General features: G+C 48.5%; 1 protein-coding gene and 1 long non-coding RNA gene across 44 annotated transcripts in view; both read right to left on the reverse strand.

Annotated features, from left to right (window-relative positions):
* dmxl2 (Dmx-like 2) overlaps positions 1–18,244 on the reverse strand; it is a 137,406-nt gene that overhangs the window by 28,623 nt on the left and 90,539 nt on the right. For all 43 annotated transcript variants that reach the window (XR_008131806.1, XR_008131801.1, XR_008131802.1 and 40 more), the window contains 3 exons: positions 9,016–9,206; positions 7,870–8,006; positions 6,873–6,958 (listed from right to left, as the gene is read on the reverse strand). Coding sequence is in view for 2 of the 43 variants with exons in the window: in XM_052515880.1 (XP_052371840.1) it covers positions 6,873–6,958; positions 7,870–8,006; positions 9,016–9,206 (414 nt within the window). In the remaining 41 variants the exon portion in view is untranslated. The remainder of the gene's footprint in view (positions 1–6,872; positions 6,959–7,869; positions 8,007–9,015; positions 9,207–18,244) is intronic.
* Positions 13,889–15,352, reverse strand: LOC127928691 (uncharacterized). Its single transcript, XR_008131896.1, has 3 exons — positions 15,181–15,352; positions 14,111–14,984; positions 13,889–14,064 (listed from the first exon to the last, which is right to left on the reverse strand). It is a non-coding gene; the product is annotated as an uncharacterized LOC127928691 (long non-coding RNA).

Consider the following 18,244-nt stretch of genomic DNA (forward strand, 5'->3'; position numbering starts at 1 on the left):
GAGAGGACGATAACAGAAAGAAAAACTGTTTTGGTTGCGCCGCTCTAGTGAGTGAGTGAGTGAGTGAGTGAGTGAGTGAGTGAGTGAGTGAGTGAGTGAGTGAGGTGTGAAACAGGGAAGGGACTCAGGGGGTATGCTAATTTGGTATAGAGCAGACCTAACTCACTCCATTAAATTAATCAAAACAGGAACATTCTACATTTGGCTAGAAATTCAAAAAGGAAATTATCCTAACAGAGAAAAATGTCCTCCTGTGTGCTACCTATATCCCCCCACTAGAATCCCCATATTTTAATGAAGACAGCTTTTCCATCCTGGAGGGCGAAATCAATCATTTCCAGGCCCAGGGACATGTACTAGTCTGTGGCGACCTAAATGCCAGAACCGGACAAGAACCTGACACCCTCAGCACACAGGGGGACAAACATCTGCCTGGAGGTGACAGCATCCCCTCCCACAGGGAGGGGACTCCTATGGTAGGTACACCTATAGCTCATCTCTTGGCAGTAGTACTGTAGACTACTTTATCACTGACCTCAACCCAGAGTCTCTCAGAGCGTTCACAGTCAGCCCACTGACACCCCTATCAGACCACAGCAAAATCACAGTCTACTTGAACAGAGCAATACTCAATCATGAGGCATCAAAGCCAAAGGAACTGAGTAACATTAAGAAATGCTATAGATGGAAGGAATGCAGTTTGGAAACCTACTAAAAAACAATTAGGCAACAACAAATTCAATCCCTTTCAGACAACTTCCTGGACAAAACGTTCCACTGTAATAGTGAAGGTGTAAACTTGGCAGTAGAACATCTTAACAGTATATTTGACCTCTCAGCTTCCCTATCAAATCTAAAAATCTCAAATAGAAAACCGAAGAAAATGAACAATAATGACAAATGGTTTGATGAAGAATGCAAAAATCTAAGAAAGAAATTGAGAAACCTGTCCAACCAAAAACATAGAGACCCGGAAAATCTGAGTCTACGCCTTCACTATGGTGAATCACTAAAACAATACAGAAATACACTACGGAAAAAGAAGGAACAGCATGTCAGAAATCAGCTCAATATAATTGAAGAATCCATAGACTCTAACCACTTCTGGGAAAATTGGAAAACACTAAACAAACAAAAACACGAAGAATTATCTATCCAAAATGGAGATGTCTGGGTAAACCACTTCTCCTATCTTTTTGGCTCTATAACAAAGAATAAAGAGCAAAAACATATACAGGAACAAATACAAATCTTAGAATCAACTATTAAAGATTATCAGAACCCACTGGATTCTCCAATTACCTTGAATGAGTTACAGGACAAAATAAAAACCCTCCAACCCAAAAAGGCATGTGGTGTTGATGGTATCCTTAATGAAATGATCAAATATACAGACAACAAATTCCAATTGGCTATACTAAAACTCTTTAACATCATACTTAGCTCTGGCATCTTCCCCAATATTTGGAACCAAGGACTGATCACCCCAATCCACAAAAGTGGAGACAAATTTGACCCCAATAACTACCGTGGAATATGTGTCAACAGTAACCTTGGGAAAATCCTCTGCATTATTATTAACAGCAGACTCGTACATTTCCTCAATGAAAACAATGTACTGAGCAAATGTCAAATAGGCTTTTTACCAAATTACCGTACAACAGACCATGTATTCACCCTGCACACCCTAATTGACAACCAAACAAACCAAAACAAAGGCAAATTCTTCTCATGCTTTGTTGATTTCAAAAAAGCCTTCCACTCAATCTGGCATGAGGGTCTGCTATACAAACTGATGGAAAGTGGTGTTGGGGGTAAAACATACAACATTATAAAATCCATGTACACAAACAACAAGTGTGCGGTTAAAATTGGCAAAAAACACACACATTTCTTCACACGGGGTCGTGGGGTTAGACAGGGATGCAGCTTAAGCCCCACCCTCTTCAACATATATATCAACGAATTGGCGCGGGCACTAGAAGTCTGCAGCACCCGGCCTCCCCTTGCTAGAGTCAAATGTCTGCTGTTTGCTGATGATCTGGTACTTCTGTCACCAACCAAGGAGGGCCTACAGCAGCACCTAGATCTTATGCACAGATTCTGTCAGACCTGGGCCCTGACAGTAAATCTCAGTAAGACCAAAATAATGGTGTTCCAAAAAAGGTCCAGTCACCAGGACCAGAAATACAAATTCCATCTAGACATTGTTGCCCTAGAGCACACAAAAAACTATACATACCTTGGCCTAAACATCAGCGCCACAGGTAACTTCCACAAAGCTGTGAACGATCTGAGAGACAAGGCAAGAAGGGCATTCTATGCCATCAAAAGAAACATACATTTCAACATACCAATTAGGATTTGGCTAAAAATACTTGAATCAGTCATAGAGCCCATTGCCCTTTATGGTTGTGAGGTCTCACCAACCAAGACCTCACAAAATGGGACAAACACCAAATTGAGACTCTGCACGCAGAATTCTGCAAAAATATCCTCCGTGTACAACGGAAAACACCAAATAATGCATGCAGAGCCGAATTAGGCCGATACCCACTAATTATCAAAATCCAGAAAAGAGCCGTTAAATTCTACAACCACCTAAAAGGAAGCGATTCCCAAACCTTCCATAACAAAGCCATCACCTACAGAGAGATGAACCTGGAGAAGAGTCCCCTAAGCAAGCTGGTCCTGGGGCTCTGTTCACAAACACACCCTACAGAGCCCCAGGACAACAGCACAATTAGACCCAACCAAATCGATAATTACTTAACACATTGGAAAGAATTTAAAAAAAAAACAGAGCAAACTAGAATGCTATTTGGCCCTACACAGAGAGTACACAGCGGCAGAATACCTGACCACTGTGACTGACCCAAAATTAAGGAAAGCTTTGACTATGTACAGACTCAGTGAGCATAGCCTTGCTATTGAGAAAGGCCGCCGTAGGCAGACATGGCTCTCAAGAGAAGACAGGCTATGTGCTCACTGCCCACAAAATGAGGTGGAAACTGAGCTGCACTTCCAAACCTCCTGTCTAATGTATGACCATATTAGAGAGACATATTTCCCTCAGATTACACAGATCCACAAAGAATTCGAAAACAAATCCAATTTTGAAAAACTCCCATATCTACTGGGTGAAATTCCACAGTGTGCCATCATAGCAGCAAGATTTGTGACCTGTTGCCACGAGAAAAGGGCAACCAGTGAAGAACAAACACCATTGTAAATACAACCCATATTTATGCTTATTTATTTTATCTTGTGTCCTTTAACCATCTGTACATAGTTAAAACACTGTATATATATATATATATATATAATATGACATTTGTAATGTCTTTACTGTTTTGAAACTTCTGTATGTGTAATGTTTACTGTTAATTTTTGTTGTTTTTCACTTTATATATTCACTTTGTATGTTGTCTACCTCACTTGCTTTGGCAATGTTAACACATGTTTCCCATGCCAATAAAGCCCTTGAATTGAATTTAATTGAAAATTGAGTGAGTGAGTGAGTGCGTGAGTGTGAGTGAGTGAGTGAGTGAGTGAGTGAGTGAGTGCGTGAGTGAGTGCGGGAGTGAGTGCGGGAGTGAGTGCGGGAGTGAGTGCGGGAGTGAGTGCGGGAGTGAGTGGGAGTGAGTGAGTGAGTGCGGGAGTGAGTGCGGGAGTGAGTGCGGGAGTGAGTGCGTGAGTGAGTGCGTGCGTGCGTGCGTAAGTGCGTGTTCAATATTTTCCCGTATATTACAATTGTTCCATCCCCAGAATAATTCACTTTTCTCCCGGGCTACACGGAATATCCCGCCAAAACTGGAAGTGTCATTCAAAAGCATTATAAAGTATATAAATAGGCCTGTCTGGATGTAATTAGAGCTTTGATCCAACATTCAACCCTGATGCTACCTGAGCCTGATGAGCCCTGCATTAAAGACATTTACTGAGCCCTACACATTAAAGACATTTACTGAGCCCTACACATTAAAGACATTTACTGAGCCCTACACATTAAAGACATTTACTGAGCCCTACACATTAAAGACATTTACTGAGCCCTACACATTAAAGACATTTACTGAGCCCTACACATTAAAGACATTTACTGAGCCCTACACATTAAAGACATTTACTGAGCCCTACATTAAAGACATTTACTGAGCCCTACATTAAAGACATTTACTGAGCCCTACATTAAAGACATTTACTGAGCCCATTAAAGACATTTACTGAGCCCTACATTAAAGACATTTACTGAGCCCTACATTAAAGACATTTACTGAGCCCTACATTAAAGACATTTACTGAGCCCTACATTAAAGACATTTACTGAGCCCTACATTAAAGACATTTACTGAGCCCTACATTAAAGACATTTACTGAGCCCTACATTAAAGACATTTACTGAGCCCTACACATTAAAGACATTTACTGAGCCCTACACATTAAAGACATTTACTGAGCCCTACATTAAAGACATTTACTGAGCCCTACATTAAAGACATTTACTGAGCCCTACACATTAAAGACATTTACTGAGCCCAAGCCCAAAAAAGCCCAAATGATGGTGCCCTTATCCAATACATATATGATATAGTCTACTGCACATTACACACGACAGAAAAACATAAAAGCCCATAGATGTAGCTAGCTATATGCTCTCTTGGCTAAATAAATGAAACTTGCTAATCTGTATTCCTGTACTGCATTATATTATACTGTATATGAACTGGATTTACTCACCTCATTCAAACCATGATAAAGCAGGGAGAGATCATGTGATTCTGGTGCAGCACATGCAGCCTACAAAGTTACTACAGGCTAGAAAATTAGATTTCAATTCTGAAATTGAATAGGGCCTATTTGTATAATTAGTAGGCTGACCTTTCATAATATTTCCCCTAATGTTACTAGCCCACCTCCTCTTTCTCTATTGTTGCTTCATTCCTTCCTCTCTTTCAACAGTTCAATGAAATACGTTGTGTTGTCCTTATCTTCATCATTCTAAAGACATCGTTGAATAATATAGGACCAGAATTAGATGCAGAAAGCTTTCACTTCTCTTCATGAAGATTGAATGGTTATGGGTCTGAATAAATAACTGTTATAACCTACCACCATCGTGAGTTCACTCTTCTTTCAAACTACCTGTGAGTTCTATTGGCTGCTGTATTTAACATTCAGCAAACAAGAGCTTGTGTCCCTCTTCTAATGGTCTATTGGTATAAGAAATGCAAAAATATAATAATGTCCAGCAAACTATTCTAGTGTATCTTTTCCTGCATGGGACTCCAAGAGCTGAGGAGCGTTATTTAGGGAGAGGCCAGCGGAGCACAGGTGTGTGTACTGAGCAAGAGACAAGAGGCTATAAAGTACAAGCTTATTATGCATAAGCCATCATTAATTTGCTAAATATAAGACTAATGCTGCATTGAATGTATTACCTGAAAGAGGTGGGCTAGGACATCTATATATAAAGAACAATCTAGAACAGGATGATCTATTTTGGATGCAATTTGAATGGAGTTGATGGAGAGAGAGAAAGACAGAGTGCTCGGTCAGGCACTGAATTAAAGCAACGATATTCGAGTGACAGACTGTTTTAAAACCCTGAGACGGGCTCTCTGTCCCCCACCCTGAGACGGGCTCTCTGTCCCCCACCCTGAGACGGGCTCTCTGTCCCCCACCCTGAGACGGGCTCTCTGTCCCCCACCCTGAGACGGGCTCTCTGTCCCCCACCCTGAGACGGGCTCTCTGTCCCCCACCCTGAGACGGGCTCTCTGTCCCCCACCCTGAGACGGGCTCTCTGTCCCCCACCCTGAGACGGGCTCTCTGTCCCCCACCCTGAGACGGGGTCCCCCACCCTCTGTCCCCCACCCTGAGACGGGCTCTCCCCCACCCTGGCCCCCCCCTGAGACGGGCTCTCTGGCCCCACCCTGAGACGGGCTCTCTGGCCCCACCCTGAGACGGGCTCTCTGTCCCCCACCCTGAGACGGGCTCTCTGTCCCCCACCCTGAGACGGGCTCTCTGGCCCCACCCTGAGACGGGCTCTCCCCCACCCTGAGACGGGCTCTGGCCCCACCCTGAGACGGGCTCTCTGGCCCCACCCTGAGACGGGCTCTCTGGCCCCACCCTGAGACGGGCTCTCTGGCCCCACCCTGAGACGGGCTCTCTGGCCCCACCCTGAGACGGGCTCTCTGGCCCCAACCCGAGACGGGCTCTCTGGCCCCAACCCGAGACGGGCTCTCTGGCCCCAACCCGAGACGGGCTCTCTGGCCCCACCCTGAGACGGGCTCTCTGGCCCCACCCCGAGACGGGCTCTCTGGCCCCACCCGAGACGGGCTCTCTGGCCCCACCCCGAGACGGGCTCTCTGGCCCCACCCTGAGACGGGCTCTCTGGCCCCACCCTGAGACGGGCTGTCTGGCCCCACCCTGAGACGGGCTGTCTGGCCCCACCCTGAGACGGGCTGTCTGGCCCCACCCTGAGACGGGCTGTCTGGCCCCACCCTGAGACGGGCTGTCTGGCCCCACCCTGAGACGGGCTGTCTGGCCCCACCCTGAGACGGGCTGTCTGGCCCCACCCTGAGACGGGCTGTCTGGCCCCACCCTGAGACGGGCTGTCTGGCCCCACCCTGAGATGGGCTGTCTGGCCCCACCCTGAGACGGGCTGTCTGGCCCCACCCTGAGACGGGCTGTCTGGCCCCACCCTGAGACGGGCCGTCTGGCCCCTCCCTGAGATGGGCTGTCTGGCCCATCAGAGGCCGTAGAGCCGTAGAGAAGACAGATTTAGACATCACATATAATGGAGTGGTTTTGATCGGTAAATCCCTGTAAACGGTTTCCTGCCATTCAACCCTGTGTGTGTGTTTGTGTACCTGTGAAGTCCAGTCCAGTGAGAGGGAGGAAGGTCTTGACGTTATGTAGAGCCAGTTTCACCATGACCAGACGGATCAGAGACCAACTACACACAACGACAGAGAGGGAGAGAAGAGAGAGGAGAGAGAGAGAGGAGAGAGAGAGGAGAGGAGAGGGAGAGAAGAGAGGGGAGAGGGAGAGGACAGAGAGAGGAGAGGGGAGAGGGAGAGAAGAGAGAGGAGAGAGAAAGGAGAGAGAGAGAGAGAGAGAGAGAGAGAGAGAGAGAGGAGAGAAGAGGAGAGAGAGAGAGGAGAGAGAGGAGGAGAGAGAGAGGAGAGAGAGGAGAGAGAGGAGAGAGAGAGAGGAGAGGGGAGAGAAGAGAGAGGAGAGGGAGAGAAGAGAGAGGAGAGAGGAGAGAGAGAGAGAGGAGAGAGAGAGAGAGAGAGAGGAGAGAGAGAGAGAGGTGAGAGAGAGAGGAGAGAGAGAGAGAAGAGAAAGGAGAGGAGAGAGAGGAGAGAGGAGAGAGTTGAGAGAGAGAGGAGAGAAGAGAAAGGAGAGAGAGAGAGGGAGAAGAGGAGAGGAGAGGGAGAAGAGAGAGAGGAGAGAGAGAGAGGAGAGAAGAGAGAGGAGAGAAGAGAGAGAGAGAGAGAGAGGAGAGAGAGAGGAGAGAGGAGAGAAGAGAAAGGAGAGAGAGAGAGGGAGGAGAGGGAGAGAGGAGAGAAGAGAGAGGAGAGAGAGAGAGGGAGGAGAGGAGAGGGAGAGAAGAGAGAGGGAGGAGAGGAGAGGAGAGGGAGAGAGAGAGAGGGAGAGGGAGGAGAGGAGAGAGGAGAGGAGAGAGAGAGAGGGAGGAGAGGAGAGGGAGAGAGCATACCATGAAATTACAGGTAAAATGGCAGGGTGTTGAATCTTAGTAGAAAATACTCTGAACCATCAGTGTACCATGGCCCAATACAAAGGGCTGTCCACAGCTAAACTCTACTTAGATGTCAAGTAGGAAAAGGCACAACAATGACACACCTGTATGAGTTGGGGTCAGAGTGTTCAGTCATCTGTGTGTCAGAGAGGAAAGCATCATCATCATCGTCGTCATCATCCTCCTCTCCGCTCTCATCTGAGTCATACAGAGCTCCACTGTCTGACAGGGGCAGGAAGGGCTGGGGGGAGAGGGAGGAGGAGAGGGAGGAGGAGAGAGAGGAGGAGAGGGAGGAGGAGAGAGAGAGGAGGAGAGGGAGGAGAGAGAGGAGAGGAGAGAGGGGAGGAGGAGGGAGGAGAGAGAGAGGAGAGGGAGGGGAGAGAGAGAGAGAGAGAGAGAGGGAGGAGGAGAGAGAGGAGAGAGGAGAGAGAGAGAGGAGGAGGAGAGAGAGAGGAGAGAGAGAGAGGAGAGGGAGGAGAGAGAGAGAGAGAGAGAGAGAGAGAGGAGGAGAGAGAGAGGAGAGGGAGGAGGAGAGGGAGGAGGAGAGGGAGGAGGAGAGAGAGGAGGAGAGGGAGGAGGGAGAGGAGAGAGAGGAGGAGAGAGAGAGAGAGAGGGAGGAGGAGAGAGAGAGAGGAGAGGGAGGAGGAGAGAGAGGAGGAGAGGGAGGGAGAGAGAGGAGGAGAGGAGGAGAGGAGGAGGAGAGGAGGAGAGAGAGAGGAGGAGGAGAGAGGAGGAGAGGAAGGAGAGAGGAGGAGAGAGAGAGAGAGAGGGAGGAGGAGAGAGGGAGGAGAGGAGAGGGGAGGAGAGGAGAGAGAGAGGAGGAGAGGGAGGAGAGAGAGAGAGAGAGGGAGGAGGAGAGGGAGGAGGAGAGAGGGAGAGAGGAGGAGGGAGAGAGAGGAGAGAGGAGGAGAGGAGAGGGAGAGAGGAGAGGGAGGAGGAGAGAGAGGGAGGAGGAGAGGAGAGGAGGAGAGAGAGAGAGAGAGAGAGGAGAGAGGAGAGAGGAGGAGGAGAGAGGAGAGGGAGGAGGAGAGGGAGGAGGAGAGGAGAGGAGGAGGGAGGAGGGAAGGAGGAGAGAGAGGAGGAGAGGAAGGAGGAGAGAGGAGGAGAGGAAGGAGGAGAGGGAGGAGGAGAGAGAGGAGGAGAGCTTATTTGTTTGTGTCTATTTTGATGTTTTAATGACTGTATGTACCAACAAATGGTTTGTCAGTGAGCGTATGTATACAGTGATGTTGTGCGGAGCAGCATCTTACTTTGGCCACAAAGTAGTCCCACATGCTGAGCTCTGGAGGAATGAACTTCTCCCTGTAGGCGGGTCTCTCTGCAGGGACGGGAGGGGGGGTGGCAGGGACCTCCTTTACTGGACGACCAGGAACCAGCATCCTCATATTAAACCGTCGTCTGAGTCGATCCACATCCTCTGCCGGGGCAGGGGCTGGCACGGCTGGGGGAGGGGATGGTGGGTGTGGGAGAGAGATTGTTAGTACATATGTTTTTTTTTATAGAAACATTTTTACATGACTGCTGCCTTGTAAGAGATGAAGAGGAGTTGATCACTCATCATCGTCTTCATCACCCAGTAGAGCCCAGGAGAGGTTAGGGGGTACAGGTGGAAGGCACAGCACCAGGGTTTAGGCTCAATTCAGTTTCAATTCAGGAAACTGATTATTGACTCCAGCAACCCTGCACAGCATCTGTGTTAGCGATAGGGCCCAGCGTCTTCCTGGTCAGGTCACATGGTTATGGTAAACTCTGGGCCCAAGACATGGAGAGACACAGAAACACATACAGAGGAGAGCGGACACGACAGACACAGACGTTTTAACACAAACCTGGACCGTTATCCTGGGTGACTATCTCTGGAACCACTGAGACGAGAGACAAACCAAGACAACAGTGTAAGACACACACACACGTACAACACAAAACGAACACACACACACACACACACACACACACGTACAACACACACACACACACACACACATACAACACACACACACGTCAGACTACTAGACAATACAGTCAAGGTGATCACAATAACTCATTATACTATATATCATGATGAGACTGGTTAGAATGGCTATGAATGGTTATATGACCAGAGGTTTCTAATAATATTGTAATCAACGTCTGTCTGCTGGTTGAAAGGCTTCTGAGTCCTTGAGGGTAATCTGCATGGCTTGTGACCTGGTATACAACAGAGAGAGCCCAAGGACCCTTATATCTCAGCTCTCCAGAGCGTGGGTGTGTGTGTGTGTGTGTGTGGCACCAGCCTCTTTTCCTCCTCTCCCCTCCTTTCCTCTGTTCTCTCCTCTCCACATCCTCCCAAAACCAGCCTCTTCTCCTCCACCCTCTCCTCTCCTCTCCTCTCCTCTCCTCTCCTCTCCTCTCCTCTCCTCTCCTCTCCACATCCTCTCCAAGCCTCTTTTCCTCTCCCCATTTCTCCACTCCTCCCCCTTTCACCCACATCCTGAAAGAACACTTGACTTCAAAGAAAAGTTATCAAGTCTAAATGTGAACACAAAAGCACATTGATTTATTTAACACAATCTGCTAATAATGTCTGATCACTACAGGTTGGTTCCAAAACAGTATTCAGAAGAACTGATATTCAGAATGAGTTTGTCTACCGACACATCTAATAAGTAATAATAAATATGTTGAATTACAGTTGTGTTGCTTTCATCAAGCACCTAACTACAATACCACAATCACATGCTAGAAACTAACATACTAATGGAGGAACAACACAGTTACTACAGTACACCATCACAGATACTACTGATCCACACTAGATCACACAGGCAGTGGAGGCTGGTGAGCGGAGGACGGATCATAATAATGGAGGAACAACACAGTTACTACAGTACACCATCACGGATACTACTGATCCACACTAGATCACCCAGGCAGTGGAGGCTGGTGAGGGGAGGACGGCTCATAATAATGGAGGAACAACACAGTTACTACAGTACACCATCACGGATACTACTGATCCACACTAGATCACCCAGGCAGTGGAGGCTGGTGAGGGGAGGACGGATCATAATAATGGAGGAACAACACAGTTACTACAGTACACCATCACGGATTCTACTGATCCACACTAGATCAGAACCATTTTCTACCACTCTAAATTCCAAGCATCTGCCTCTAACCCTAGGAAGCTCTTTGCCACCTTCTCCTCCCTCCTGAATCCTCCTCCCCTCCCCCTCTCTGCAGATGACTTCGTCAACCACTTTGAAAAGAAGGTCGACGACATCCGATCCTCGTTTGCTAAGTCAAATGGCACCGCTGGTTCTGCTCACACTGCCCTACCCTGTGCTCTGACCTCTTTCTCCCCTCTCTCTCCAGATGAAATCTCGCGTCTTGTGACGGCCGGCCGCCCAACAACCTGCCCGCTTGACCCTATCCCCTCCTCTCTTCTCCAGACCATTTCCGGAGACCTTCTCCCTTACCTCACCTCGCTCATCAACTCATCCCTGACCGCTGGCTACGTCCCTTCCGTCTTCAAGAGAGCGAGAGTTGCACCCCTTCTGAAAAAACCTACACTCGATCCCTCCGATGTCAACAACTACAGACCAGTATCCCTTCTTTCTTTTCTCTCCAAAACTCTTGAACGTGCCGTCCTTGGCCAGCTCTCGCGCTATCTCTCTCTGAATGACCTTCTCGATCCAAATCAGTCAGGTTTCAAGACTAGTCATTCAACTGAGACTGCTCTTCTCTGTATCACGGAGGCGCTCCGCACCGCTAAAGCTAACTCTCTCTCCTCTGCTCTCATCCTTCTAGACTTATCGGCTGCCTTCGATACTGTGAACCATCAGATCCTCCTCTCCACCCTCTCCGAGTTGGGCATCTCCGGCGCGGCCCACGCTTGGATTGCGTCCTACCTGACAGGTCGCTCCTACCAGGTGGCGTGGCGAGAATCTGTCTCCTCACCACGCGCTCTCACCACTGGTGTCCCCCAGGGCTCTGTTCTAGGCCCTCTCCTATTCTCGCTATACACCAAGTCACTTGGCTCTGTCATAACCTCACATGGTCTCTCCTATCATTGCTATGCAGACGACACACAATTAATCTTCTCCTTTCCCCTTCTGATGACCAGGTGGCGAATCGCATCTCTGCATGTCTGGCAGACATATCAGTGTGGATGACGGATCACCACCTCAAGCTGAACCTCGGCAAGACGGAGCTGCTCTTCCTCCCGGGAAGGACTGCCCGTTCCATGATCTCGCCATCACGGTTGACAACTCCATTGTGTCCTCCTCCCAGAGCGCTAAGAACCTTGGCGTGATCCTGGACAACACCCTGTCGTTCTCAACTAACATCAAGGCGGTGGCCCGTTCCTGTAGGTTCATGCTCTACAACATCCGCAGAGTTCGACCCTGCCTCACACAGGAAGCGGCGCAGGTCCTAATCCAGGCACTTGTCATCTCCCGTCTGGATTACTGCAACTCGCTGTTGGCTGGGCTCCCTGCCTGTGCCATTAAACCCCTACAACTCATCCAGAACGCCGCAGCCCGTCTGGTGTTCAACCTTCCCAAGTTCTCTCACGTCACCCCGCTCCTCCGCTCTCTCCACTGGCTTCCAGTTGAAGCTCGCATCCGCTACAAGACCATGGTGCTTGCCTACGGAGCTGTGAGGGGAACGGCACCTCAGTACCTCCAGGCTCTGATCAGGCCCTACACCCAAACAAGGGCACTGCGTTCATCCACCTCTGGCCTACTCGCCTCCCTACCACTGAGGAAGTACAGTTCCCGCTCAGCCCAGTCAAAACTGTTCGCTGCTCTGGCCCCCCAATGGTGGAACAAACTCCCTCACGACGCCAGGACAGCGGAGTCAATCACCACCTTCCGGAGACACCTGAAACCCCACCTCTTTAAGGAATACCTAGGATAGGATAAGTAATCCTTCTCACCCCCCCTTTAAGATTTAGATGCACTATTGTAAAGTGACTGTTCTACTGGATGTCATAAGGTGAATGCACCAATTTGTAAGTCGCTCTGGATAAGAGCGTCTGCTAAATGACGTAAATGTAAATGTAAATCACCCAGGCAGTGGAGGCTGGTGAGGGGAGGACGGATCATAATAATGGAGGAACAACACAGTTACTACAGTACACCATCACGGATACTACTGATCCACACTAGATCACCCAGGCAGTGGAGGCTGGTGAGGGGAGGACGGCTCATAATAATGGAGGAACAACACAGTTACTACAGTACACCATCACGGATACTACTGATCCACACTAGATCACCCAGGCAGTGGAGGCTGGTGAGGGAAGGACGGATCATAATAATGGAGGAACAACACAGTTACTACAGTACACCATCACGGATACTACTGATCCACACTAGATCACCCAGGCAGTGGAGGCTGGTGAGGGGAGGACGGCTCATAATAATGGAGGAACAACACAGTTACTACAGTACACCATCACGGATACTACTGATCCACACTAGATCACCCAGGCAGTGGAGGCTGGTGAGGGGAGGACGGCTCATAATAATGGAGGAACAACACAGTTACTACAGTACACCATCACGGATACTACTGATCCACACTAGATCACCCAGGCAGTGGAGGCTGGTGAGGGGAGGACGGATCATAATAATGGAGGAACAACACAGTTACTACAGTACACCATCACGGATACTACTGATCCACACTAGATCACCCAGGCAGTGGAGACTGGTGAGGGGAGGACGGATCATAATAATGGAGGAACAACACAGTTACTACAGTACACCATCACGGATACTACTGATCCACACTAGATCACACAGGCAGTGGAGGCTGGTGAGGGGAGGACAGATCATAATAATGGCTGGAATGGAAATAATGGAATAGAATCAAACACATAGGAACCTTTCATTCCATTCCAGACATACAGCCCAGTTAGTGTTTTACATTTTTTACATTTACTTCACTAGGCAAGTCAGTTAAGAACAAATTCTTATTTTCAATGACGGCCTAAGAACAGTGGGTTAACTGCCTGTTCCGTGGCAGAACGACAGATTTGTAACCTTGTCAACTCTGGGATTTGAACTTGCAACCTTTTGGTTACTAGTCCAATGCTCTAACCAATAGGCTACCCTGCCGCCCCATGTACCTGGTTTACCCTTAGTTAAGGCAGACCTATAGCCCAGTGAGTGTACCTGGTTTACCCTTAGTTAAGGCAGACCTATAGCCCAGTGAGTGTACCCGGTTTACCCTTAGTTAAGGCAGACCTATAGCCCAGTGAGTGTACCTGGTTTACCCTTAGTTAAGGCAGACCTATAGCCCAGTGAGTGTACCTGGTTTACCCTTAGTTAAGGCAGACCTATAGCCCAGTTAGTGTACCTGGTTTACCCTTAGTTAAGGCAGACCTATAGCCCAGTGAGTGTACCTGGTTTACCCTTAGTTAAGGCAGACCTATAGCCCAGTGAGTGTACCTGGTTTACCCTTAGTTAAGGCAGACCTATAGCCCAGTGAGTGTACCTGGTTTACCCTTAGTTAAGGCAGACCTATAGCCCAGTGAGTGTACCTGGTTTACCCTTAGTTAAGGCAGACCTATAGCCCAGTGAGTGTACCTGGTTTACCCTTAGTTAAGGCAGACCTATAGCCCAGTGAGTGTACCTGGTTTACCCTTAGTTAAGGCAGACCTATAGCCCAGTGAGTGTACCTGGTTTACCCTTAGTTAAGGCAGACCTATAGCCCAGTGAGTGTACCTGGTTTACCCTTAGTTAAGGCAGACCTATAGCCCAGTGAGTGTACCTGGTTTACCCTTAGTTAAGGCAGACCTATAGCCCAGTGAGTGTACCTGGTTTACCCTTAGTTAAGGCAGACCTATAGCCCAGTGAGTGTACCTGGTTTACCCTTAGTTAAGGCAGACCTATAGCCCAGTGAGTGTACCTGGTTTACCCTTAGTTAAGGCAGACCTATAGCCCAGTGAGTGTACCTGGTTTACCCTTAGTTAAGGCAGACCTATAGCCCAGTGAGTGTACCTGGTTTACCCTTAGTTAAGGCAGACCTATAGCCCAGTGAGTGTACCTGGTTTACCCTTAGTTAAGGCAGACCTATAGCCCAGTGAGTGTACCTGGTTTACCCTTAGTTAAGGCAGACCTATAGCCCAGTGAGTGTACCTGGTTTACCCTTAGTTAAGGCAGACCTATAGCCCAGTGAGTGTACCTGGTTTACCCTTAGTTAAGGCAGACCTATAGCCCAGTGAGTGTACCTGGTTTACCCTTAGTTAAGGCAGACCTATAGCCCAGTGAGTGTAACTGGTTTAACCTTAGTTCAGGCAGACCTATAGCCCAGTGAGTGTAGCTGGTTTACCCTTAGCCCAGTTAGAGTACCTGGTTTACCCTTAGCCCAGTTAGAGTACCTGGTTTACCCTTAGTTAAGGCAGACCTACAGCCCAGTGAGTGTACCTGGTTTACCCTTAGTTAAGGCAGACCTATAGCCCAGTGAGTGTACCTGGTTTACCCTTAGTTAAGGCAGACCTATAGCCCAGTGAGTGTACCTGGTTTACCCTTAGTTAAGGCAGACCTATAGCCCAGTGAGTGTACCTGGTTTACCCTTAGTTAAGGCAGACCTATAGCCCAGTGAGTGTACCTGGTTTACCCTTAGCCCAGTGAGTGTACCTGGTTTACCCTTAGTTAAGGCAGACCTATAGCCCAGTGAGTGTACCTGGTTTACCCTTAGCCCAGTGAGTGTACCTGGTTTACCCTTAGTTAAGGCAGACCTATAGCCCAGTGAGTATACCTGGTTTAGCTTTAGTTAAGCCAGGCCCGAAGCACAGTGAGCTTACCTGGTTTAGCTTTAGTTAAGCCAGGCCTGAACCACAGTGAGCGTACCTGGTTTAGCTTTAGCCCAGTGAAGCACAGTGAGCGTACCTGGTTTACTTTAGTTAAGGCAGGCCTGAAGCCCAGTGAGTGTACCTGGTTTACCCTTAGTTAAGCCAGGCCTGAAGCCCAGTGAGTGTACCTGGTTTAGCTTTAGTTTAGTTGAGTACCTGGTTTAGCTTTAGTTAAGCCAGGCCTGAAGCACAGTGAGTACCTGGTTTAGCTTTAGTTAAGCCAGGCCTAAGCCCAGTGAGTACCTGGTTTACCCTTTAGTTAAGCCAGGCCTGAAGACCGTACCTGGTTTAGCCCAGGCCTGAAGCACAGTGTACCTGGTTTAGCTTTAGTTAAGCCAGGCCTGAAGCACAGTGAGCGTACCTGGTTTACCCTTAGTTAAGCCAGGCCTGAAGCACAGTGAGTACCTGGTTTAGCTTTAGTTAAGCCAGGCCTGAAGCACAGTGAGCGTACCTGGTTTAGCTTTAGTTAAGCCAGGCCTGAAGCACAGTGAGCGTACCTGGGCTTTAGTTAAGCCAGGCCTGAAGCACAGTGAGTACCTGGTTTAGCTTTAGTTAAGCCAGGCCTGAAGCACAGTGAGCGTACCTGGTTTAGCTTTAGTTAGCCAGGCCTGAAGCACAGTGAGTACCTGGTTTAGCTTTAGTTAAGCCAGGCCTGAAGCACAGTGAGTACCTGGTTTAGCTTTAGTTAAGCCAGGCCTGAAGCACAGTGAGTACCTGGTTTAGCTTTAGTTAAGCCAGGCCTGAAGCACAGTGAGTACCTGGTTTAGCTTTAGTTAAGCCAGAACACAGTGAGTACCTGGTTTAGCTTTAGTTAAGCCAGGCCTGAAGCACAGTGAGTACCTGGTTTAGCTTTAGTTAAGCCAGGCCTGAAGCACAGTGAGTACCTGGTTTAGCTTTAGTTAAGCCAGGCCTGAAGCACAGTGAGCGTACCTGGTTTAGCTTTAGTTAAGCCAGGCCTGAAGCACAGTGAGCGTACCTGGTTTAGCTTTAGTTAAGCCAGGCCTGAAGCACAGTGAGTACCTGGTTTAGCTTTAGTTAAGCCAGGCCTGAAGCACAGTGAGTACCTGGTTTAGCTTTAGTTAAGCCAGGCCTGAAGCACAGTGAGCGTACCTGGTTTAGCTTTAGTTAAGCCAGGCCTGAAGCACAGTGAGCGTACCTGGTTTAGCTTTAGTTAAGCCAGGCCTGAAGCACAGTGAGCGTACCTGGTTTAGCTTTAGTTAAGCCAGGCCTGAAGCACAGTGAGCGTACCTGGTTTAGCTTTAGTTAAGCCAGGCCTGAAGCACAGTGAGTACCTGGTTTAGCTTTAGTTAAGCCAGGCCTGAAGCACAGTGAGCGTACCTGGTTTAGCTTTAGTTAAGCCAGGCCTGAAGCACAGTGAGTACCTGGTTTAGCTTTAGTTAAGCCAGGCCTGAAGCACAGTGAGTACCTGGTTTAGCTTTAGTTAAGCCAGGCCTGAAGCACAGTGAGTACCTGGTTTAGCTTTAGTTAAGCCAGGCCTGAAGCACAGTGAGTACCTGGTTTAGCTTTAGTTAAGCCAGGCCTGAAGCACAGTGAGTACCTGGTTTAGCTTTAGTTAAGCCAGGCCTGAAGCACAGTGAGCGTACCTGGTTTAGCTTTAGTTAAGCCAGGCCTGAAGCACAGTGAGTACCTGGGCTTTAGTTAAGCCAGGCCTGAAGCACAGTGAGTACCTGGTTTAGCTTTAGTTAAGCCAGGCCTGAAGCACAGTGAGCGTACCTGGTTTAGCTTTAGTTAAGCCAGGCCTGAAGCACAGTGAGTACCTGGTTTAGCTTTAGTTAAGCCAGGCCTGAAGCACAGTGAGTACCTGGTTTAGCTTTAGTTAAGCCAGGCCTGAAGCACAGTGAGTACCTGGTTTAGCTTTAGTTAAGCCAGGCCTGAAGCACAGTGAGCGTACCTGGTTTAGCTTTAGTTAAGCCAGGCCTGAAGCACAGTGAGCGTACCTGGTTTAGCTTTAGTTAAGCCAGGCCTGAAGCACAGTGAGTACCTGGTTTAGCTTTAGTTAAGCCAGGCCTGAAGCACAGTGAGTACCTGGTTTAGCTTTAGTTAAGCCAGGCCTGAAGCACAGTGAGTACCTGGTTTAGCTTTAGTTAAGCCAGGCCTGAAGCACAGTGAGTACCTGGTTTAGCTTTAGTTAAGCCAGGCCTGAAGCACAGTGAGTACCTGGTTTAGCTTTAGTTAAGCCAGGCCTGAAGCACAGTGAGTACCTGGTTTAGCTTTAGTTAAGCCAGGCCTGAAGCACAGTGAGTACCTGGTTTAGCTTTAGTTAAGCCAGGCCTGAAGCACAGTGAGTACCTGGTTTAGCTTTAGTTAAGCCAGGCCTGAAGCACAGTGAGTACCTGGTTTAGCTTTAGTTAAGCCAGGCCTGAAGCACAGTGAGTACCTGGTTTAGCTTTAGTTAAGCCAGGCCTGAAGCACAGTGAGTACCTGGTTTAGCTTTAGTTAAGCCAGGCCTGAAGCACACCTGGGCTTTAGTTAAGCCAGGCCTGAAGCACAGTGAGTACCTGGTTTAGCTTTAGTTAAGCCAGGCCTGAAGCACAGTGAGTACCTGGTTTAGCTTTAGTTAAGCCAGGCCTGAAGCACAGTGAGTACCTGGTTTAGCTTTAGTTAAGCCAGGCCTG

The sequence above is a fragment of the Oncorhynchus keta genome, unplaced genomic scaffold (assembly GCF_023373465.1).
Source record: "Oncorhynchus keta strain PuntledgeMale-10-30-2019 unplaced genomic scaffold, Oket_V2 Un_scaffold_3531_pilon_pilon, whole genome shotgun sequence".
Taxonomy (NCBI): Eukaryota; Metazoa; Chordata; class Actinopteri; order Salmoniformes; family Salmonidae; genus Oncorhynchus; species Oncorhynchus keta.